The 8,652-nt window shown below is 41.6% G+C and overlaps 1 protein-coding gene across 1 annotated transcript; it reads right to left on the bottom strand.

Annotated features, from left to right (window-relative positions):
* Window positions 1–372: 372 nt before the first annotated feature.
* cdkn1cb (cyclin dependent kinase inhibitor 1Cb) lies at window positions 373–2,699 on the bottom strand. Its single transcript, XM_020078410.2, has 3 exons — window positions 1,850–2,699; window positions 1,576–1,693; window positions 373–1,095 (listed from the first exon to the last, which is right to left on the bottom strand). Exons 1-2 carry the CDS (start codon window positions 2,379–2,381, stop codon window positions 1,578–1,580), a joined length of 648 nt encoding a protein of 215 aa, XP_019933969.1. The 5' UTR covers window positions 2,382–2,699; the 3' UTR covers window positions 373–1,095; window positions 1,576–1,577.
* Between the last annotated feature and the right edge of the window lie 5,953 nt (window positions 2,700–8,652).

Raw genomic sequence — 8,652 nt, forward strand, 5'->3', positions numbered from 1 at the left:
AATGTGTTTTGGCCCCGCAAGGTTTACGGGCGTGAGCAGCAGACAGACACAGGCGGAGCTACACGGGAAAGTGAAGTACCTGCGTGCGGTGCGGAGGTGGAGGGGTCGTAAACAAGTGTGCGATAACACTGCATGGATCCTTAGTGGTGTTAGTTATGCTTTCTTTGCAACAATGCGTGCGTAAAAGGTAACACATCCTCTTGAACAGTGGGTTGTATTTCATAAATCTACAATGAAGCAACTGTTCATATTATAAAAATCACATTTACACATGAGACGTTTCTCTGAAACCGCATTCAAGATTGAGTTCACGCACTAAACACCCCGAAGTGAAAAGGTAAACTAGACAAAAAAACGAACCAACAAATCTGCTTTAAATTGAAGTGAAAAATATTTTATTCCCATCTTTTTTTGCAAGACATGATTAGGGCACTTGTAGGTATGAAAAAAACACAGAAAACAAACGGCTCAGAAACACAAAGAAAACCTATTTTTCAAGTGTTGACTATGGGGAAGCTACATGATTGCAAAACATCACAATAAAACAAATGTAAATAATAAAATAAAATAAAAATATGCCCTTTGGCTAAATCAACAAGGCATTTGACCAATATAAAGAAACATAAATAAATTATAAGTTAGAATAGTCTTAAAAATATAAATTTACAGAGAAATAAACAGAAATAAAACACTTATTTAGGCTATTGTCTCTATAAAGCTGTACACTTTTGGCCAGTGTATTTTAATTAAGTCATTTAGGATTGCACAGATGTTAAAACATTTAACACTGTCGAGTGGCTGTATGCAAAAGCAATAATGAATGCTACATTTGTACTGGATAGATGTCACTCGGCGATAATTTTCATCATTTCCCCTGAACCCAAACCGTGCGGCCCTGAGAGTCTGGTCCCGGTGCGCCGCGCCGAGCTGAGCCGAGCAGAGGCAGCCGAGCCCCGGCCGTGCGCCCTTTCTCCCGCACCGTCCCCGGGGTTTGGGTGGACCGACCATCTTCTCCTCCTCCTCGATCCTCAGCGACAAAAAAAATTGCGCAGACAAGTAGTGCAACAAGAAAACGAACAGGGTGCGAGTGTACACCTGGAGGGAAGAAGAAGAAGAGAGAAAAAGGCACGGTGAGTTTTCTGCAGAAGTCCAGACCGACAGAAAGACGCAAGTGTGAGCTTCGAGGAAACAGGAAATGTAACCTCAGCAGAAGCAGGCGTCACCCTTTACCCACGCACTTTTTCCCGCCACAGGGTGACGCACACGTCCCCCTCCCCCAACCACTGGTGTTACTACAGCTTCTACTATCACTACTACTGCGATTTCCCCACCTCGCCCCACCCCCACCCCCCTCCTCTCCATGATAAGCCTGCCTGCGCTTTTTGGCTCACGTCTCTAATCCTTTACAACCATCCCAAGAAAAACAAAACAGAAATAACTCATTATTGGACGATGGATGAAGAATCTATAGAACACAAGCTACAGTTTGTTTGAAACACTTTGAATATATTTGGTTTAAGTGACATTTAATTATGATTTTGTTGAAAAAAATACATTAGAGAGATTTTTTCGTACCTTCAACGGATCCTCTTTCGCGGAGTTTGTTCTACCGGGATCGGAGACTTGGAGAGGTGGCATGCACTCGTGTCACTGGGTTTTCTGTCAGCAGCCCTCTTTCGTTTCACGAAAAAGTCTGAAAAAAAAGATAAGACGTTAGATGTGTTCTCGTTTATCCACATAGAATTCAGATTACGCACGAAAGAGTGACGGACATGGATTCAGGGCGCAGCTCCGGAGCGAAGCGCGCAGCCTGGATGAGAGAATCGTCAGTGTCTTATATATTATTTACCTGTGATGTGTGTGTTGTTGTCAGTAGTGCCGGTCCTCTTGTGTCTCACACACGGGACCTGTCTATGAGTTGTCCTCCCTGAGTTGATCTTGTCCGTGCGGTTCTCCTGGTTGACCTCCACCTGGCACGGAGCGCCGCTGCTCTCCGGCACGGCCAAGCGCTCCTGCACGTCCGTGATAGGCGTCTCCGGCACGGCGGAGTCCGAGGAGGGCCTCTGCTTGACGGGAGTCGCGGGCACCCGGATCCTTCCGTTTTGTACAGAGTCCTGGTAAAACTCCGGGGTCCTATCCACGGGCACCTCTTCCCACTTGTAATCCCCATCCAGCGGGGTGTTGGCCTCGAAATTAAAGTTCCACCTCTGCTGGTCGCGCTCGGAAATCTCCTGCATCTTGGCTGTCATCTCCCGGCTCAGCTCGTCGTGATCTACCGGCCCAAAGAGGTTGCGGCAGACGCTGGTGCGCCTGTGGAGAGGGAAGGTTCTCCTGGCCACCAGCCTCTCCAGCGCACTGCACGATAACTGCACATTGGACATCTCTGAAACGTTTCCAAACAAATTCCCCAAGAAATAAAGAGGAAGATGCCCGATGTGTCTGATGTATCCCTGGTGAGAAACGATCGGGTGTTATTGTAAATGTCTCCTCGCTCTCACGCCTGTCCACACCCCACGCTTCAGTTTAAATGTACCTTCTTTAGAGAGGTTTGGAGTATATAACCTCCGGAGTCCTCGGTCACAGCAGCTACCTCGCACGACTTTCTCATTGGTTGCCTTAAGTCCAACCCTCCACAGAATCACCACTCACACGCACCACCCCCACCCAGATATCCCTCTGAGCCAATTTGGCTTTGCACTGTTTGGAGTTTTTTACTCGGGGTGTCACCCGTGCATGGGATAACACCGATCTGACTTTCCCGGTGTCAGCGGGAAAAAGTGTTGGAGCTGCACTTTTAGGTCTCCTTTGAGTATCCGCACAAACTCCTGCACCATGGGTCAGACACGGTCCGATAATGGACGTACATTGGATCTATTGTGTACGACCTAAACGTTAAATGGTCGTGAAACCATTGCACAGTGTATGTTGTTTACTATAATGTGATGAAACGAGAGACCATTTTAATTGCCCGATGTTTGAACCTCTTACGCTCTCTCTCTGTCACACGCACGCACACGCACACGCACACACACACACACACACACACACACACACACACACTCCCTTGTCTCTCGCACCACAATAACAACACGAGCTCCCCGGGTCATGTAGTATCTACAACAACAACACTCAGAGAGAGCTGCTTTTTACGCACAGAGGCAAAGGGAACAGCCCTGATTCAAAGTGATCATGAATAAAGATTGGAACAAAAACACACATACAAGAATTATTCTCAACATAAAATTGTAATTTTATTTTATTTTCAATCAAACTACAGCTTTTTATATTTTAAAACGATTCCTGCAATCCAGTTATGTTTTCTTTTTCAGTTCTGGCAAACAAATTACATGACCGAAGTGAGGGGAAGTTTAATGCATGTATCACACTCAATCAACAAAGTGCCAATCAACAAAGGTGTTCATAGGCTACTGTGTGGGAGAGTAGGCCTATAGATCACCAGTCATTCCACAATCAGACTGTCACCATGGTGTCTGCGTGTTGTTTGGAGGATGAGCATTGGTTAGAGTATGTAGCATACAGTTTATTCAGTGTTGGTCCAGCATCATTATTTGGTGTGTACATTCATTTCACTGTCTGTCTGCACAGTCTCCACTCTGCTGCCCTCGGATCCTCAGTGCGCACAGACAACGCCTTGCAATGTACAAATGGTGCACAGCGCCCCTCTGTGGTTCAAAGCTACTACTGCAATAAGACCATGTCAAAAGTGCAAACGCTACAAAACAAGTGTGGTACTCAGAAGTACCCCTCAGTCCTCTTAATATGCCATATTTGATTAAGATTCATGAATTATTTGGCAATCAGTGAAAAGGCCAAGAAAAATTAAGAAAATAAATGTGCTTCTGGTAGTTTTTAATAATTGCTGCTAACAAACAAACAAACGCAGATGAAAACATAACTTCCTTGGCTCCACAGATCTCTCTCTGTATGTACAACACATTTTTTAAGTGGACATCTGATCTGTGTGGTGAAATGTTCGACCTTATTGCAGCAACTGCTGTTATGTTAACTAGTAAACTGTAGTGATCCTGATCTGCTGGAAATTACACATTTTGTTTATGCTGGCTTCATGTTTCAGACTTATCTGTGTATGTCTTCACATTTATCATAATCATTTCTGTCTCTTGTCTCTTTCTTGTGCTGCTCTATGCAAAATTCCACTCCAGGATAAACATACTGTATTTCATCACTGTATATATAGGTTAAGTGGGAATGCATGAGCTCAGGAACATACTCCAGTGTATGTTTGAACTTGTGACTCACAGCCCAGTCTTTTCTTATGTTGATTCCTGTCGCAGGTGATTCGCTCACCGGTGGTCAGCTCTCGGTACATCACCTTGCACCTGGATTTAGAAAGCGTGTTAGAAACCACGACCTTCGTGTGTCACGTGACACCATGATATCACACGTGGATCATGTAAGTCGATAAGGTCACAGTGTCCCACAAATTCAAGTGTGAGACCACCTGGAGAGGGGATGGCAGCCTGCCTCAAACAGTTGTGTTTGTGTTGTGTTGTGTTTGTTTCAAAGTCCGGGTGGTCTCAGAAAGCGACACCCCCTCACCAGGTGATGTTCTGTTCTGCAGACTGGTGTGAATCAATCTACGGTGATGGTGTAAATTAATCTACATCCACATATTATACATAAGGTGGTTATTCACCTGCACAATGCACGACAGGAGTTTAGTTTAAAGAACAGTGAAAACTGTTTCCTTGATCTCCTCAAGCTGAGTTTTTGGATGAGGTCATTTTGACAAATTACCATCTGAACATCCGTCGTTAAACAGCTCATCTGATGTGATTAAAGAAACGAATCATCTTCTTGAGTATTGCTTTTCATTAAAGATTAAAAAGAGCAGTTTAAATTTGATGAGCGACAATTAATGCCACGAATATCTGATGATCATGGTCTTCGTTTAGGCCCTGATGAGCCTCTTCATTTTCTGTGCTCAAAGCTGGTAGAAATTTTAGCATGGCACGTTAGCTCCCTCTAGTGGTAAAAGGCACGTACTAAAACTTGGCCTTGCTGTTGTCAGTGTAATTAGCAGTATATGTATACAGAAAATGTTTATCTCATTACAAAGTGTTCATGTGAATAATTCAATTAAACACCCCGTTGACGATATTAATATTCCCATCCTAATCAATAAAGAGTATACATATTAAGCTCTTGAATGGATTATAGATGATGATGACGAACTGTTAATCAGTTTGATTAGAAGACTGCTTTTGTTTGTATAATGTCTTTGTATAAAACACTGTTCAAAACACAAACATGTAACATCTCATTAGTGTGAAGTTGGTTACTGATTAACTTGGGGGAGAGTTTTTCCTCTAAACAAATAGAATCTGTGGCAGGATTTTCTCTTTCAAACAGATAATATCAGCTGGTGTAGAAAATACAGGAGACTGCACAGAGAAAGTCTTTGTCAATTATTTTTTAAAAAGGGGGAAGATTATCTTGCAGATTTCACGATAGCAACGGGTCAGTCGACTCTAATCTGATGTCCTCTGACCCGTTTGCAGCAGCGTGATGAATCTAATCACTTAGTTCAACTTTGGAATGTCTCAAGAACATCAAGGGCCTGGATGAGCCACAGCGTTTTACTTAAATTCAGACTAAACTGAGGTCATTGTAATTGGCCCTAAACATCTCAGAGAAACACTGTCTGACCAGATAGTCACCTTGGATGGATTGTTTGGCCCCCAGCTCCACTGTGAGGAACCTTGGAGTCATGTTTGACCAGGACATGTTGACCGTCATATAAAACAAGTCTCCAGGACAGCTTTCTTCTTTCAAAATCCTGCTCCTCACATACAGAGCCCTTAACAATTAAGCCCTTTAAAAGAGCTTATCTCACTGTATTGTCCAAATAGATCTAGATTTAGATCAAAAGAGCTCCCAAAATACAGACTCTCTTGTGGTTCCTGGAGTCTGTAAGAGTAGAACAAGAGGTAGAGGCTTCAGCTACCAGGCTCCTCTCCTGTGGAACCAGCTCCCACTCTTGGCTTGGGAGTCAGAAACCATCTCTATATTTAAGGTTATACTTAAATAGGCAACTTAGCCTATAGTTAGTTCTGGATCAGGTGAGTCCTGAAGCATCCCTTAGTTATGCTGCTACGTCACTGCAACACCTTAGTTTGTAATTATATAGACTTCTGTGAAATATAGAAGGAAATGTTTAAGTCAAACAAAAGTCATGTTTGGTCTCAGAATATTGTTTTGTTCTTGTCTTTTTCCAATTTGTTTCCAGGTGTCATATTAAACTAAAGATGGTTGTTGTATATGCATGTATATGTGCAGGCCTTAATGATAAAAATTCTCCAGAAAATACCTAAAGAGAAAAAAGATCTGAAGTATGGTAACATTTAACTTTTTTAACCATTTTTAAACCACATTTTGTCCCTTGTCTGCACAGTTTACTGTTTTGTGGTCCTGCTGTGGGTGGGTGCTGTTGTTTTTGACCAATAAAAGCATTAACCAAAAAGGGCCATTTCCAGGGTGTTGCTCCCCACCCCCACCGAGACCCCTCACCTGAGCAAACTCATCCTTTTGATGTGACAGAGGGGCTGCAGGCAACACCGTGGAGCTAAATGGTCATTTGATCCCACCATCCAAAGCGACACATATAAAACTGTTTCTCTGTGAGCTGCATTTATGCTTGAAGCCGGCCAATCGCTTGACACACCCAGCTGCAATGACTTCCTGGTTTTTAGCTATTTATTTCCTGCCTAATCATGCACGCCATCAAATTATATATGTCTGTGTGTGTGTATCTTTAAGAACATCAAAGACATGCAGTATTTTTAAAGCAGCAGGGAGCAGTGCAGAAAGATTAAATAATTACTTTATTCATAGAGCTCTTTTCAATATAAAGCACAAAGTGCTGGATAACAAGAAAACAAATTGTTAATATAGAAAGAAGTGCATCAATAATAATGGTAATAACAATAATAGCGATAAAAGATCTATCACAGTGTGGCACCCAAGTAAATTCTGAAATATGCCTTCTGAAAGAGTACATTTAACAGACATTTTATTTCATCAGGCAATTCATACCAGAGCCTTGGGGTCGTGATGGCAACACTCTTTAAGCCTAGATTCAGGGATTGACAGTAGACTCTTGCCTGAAGATTGTAAGCCACGTATAGCTAAATATGCAATTAAAAAAACCTAAACATAGCCTGGTGTCAGGTTGCAATAATCAAGGTGGGACGAATCAAAGAATGTATGACCATTTCTGCATCTGTACATTTTAAAATTGATCTAATTTGAGCAATATTCCAGAGAGAAAACTTGAATATGATATGATTATGTCTTATAGGCTGAAACCTCAGCTGTGCGACTGATACATTTGCACTGCTAACTCAGTTAAATACAGAATCCACAGAGCAGCTGACTGATCTGTTGTGTCGAATTATAGAAAGATGAAGCAGTTCATCCAATAAAATATGCTTTTCAATGGAAGATGTTTCAAATAAAGCAGAAGCTTCCTCCAAAAGCCAGTTGCATGTTATATCTTGCATTTAACTTCAATATGAAATAATCATTCAAGTAGAATGTCACTCAGAAGATTGCAGATCACCACCAAGGCCCAAAAGTCTCCTTGAGAAACAATAGTAACATTCATTCACTCATCTGGATTTTTAATTGGATATATACTCTTTTTCACACATTTTTTTCATCAAGATTCATAAATAATTCTGTGAAAAATCTCTGAGAAACACCTTTTACTATGTTGCATTGGGTGTTCTGTGTTTTTGCACTGTACAGTTATGTTCCTTTGCTATATTCTCTTTGTATTTATGTAAAACAGTTGGTAGAGGAGGAACAGAGGAACATTTCTCTTTTGATTGTACGCTTGTACATGAGAAAATGACAATGAAGAAAATCTTAAATCTGTGAGACTATTTTGTAGTGGTAAAAATAATTCTTAGATAAATAATAATATAATAGGGTTAGAGAGCTAAATGAGAATCTCAGTTGAAAAGGCAGCCGTGCATCGCCTGCACTGAACTCGTGCTGTTCCTTTCAAGATAAGACTCTACAGCTGTGTGCTTTTGTCTCGAAGACACTTGAACTAGATTTGAACTTTGCCTCTCCATTATTTCAGCTGGGTTTTGTGGTCTGTAAAGGTCAGATTAGTTATGTTGAAGGAAGCTTTATAGTGAATTATATGAATTTCCCTGTGATAATGGGATTTAAAGAGGCACTGTGCTATAGCTCTGAATCAGAGAGGTTGTCAACGTATTATAAATATTTATTGGTTAGAAACAATAAATACCTATAAAGCAAACAAATGTGTTTTTGTGTGTGAATGCAAATTGTTTTATATGGCATGCAGTCAAACATCATAAAGTGAAACGAGGTCAAACAAATACTAAAAAGCCCGAGGCTACTCCTGCTATTCATTTACCCTCCCAATCACTAAACCTCTGTCCTCACACTTTATGATCAACAATGGCCCATCCAGCCTGTGGAGAATGTTGCAGACACACGCATATAAAAAACAGGTGACCAAATGGCACCCAATCACCCTGTTCTTTCTCCTCAAATCCCCCCCCCCAGAAATTTAGAGGTTGAATCGATTATTATTATTATAAATGTAAAAGTATTTTTAAGAATGGTTCCTTG

The sequence above is a fragment of the Paralichthys olivaceus genome, chromosome 7 (assembly GCF_024713975.1).
Source record: "Paralichthys olivaceus isolate ysfri-2021 chromosome 7, ASM2471397v2, whole genome shotgun sequence".
Lineage (NCBI taxonomy): Eukaryota > Metazoa > Chordata > Actinopteri > Pleuronectiformes > Paralichthyidae > Paralichthys > Paralichthys olivaceus.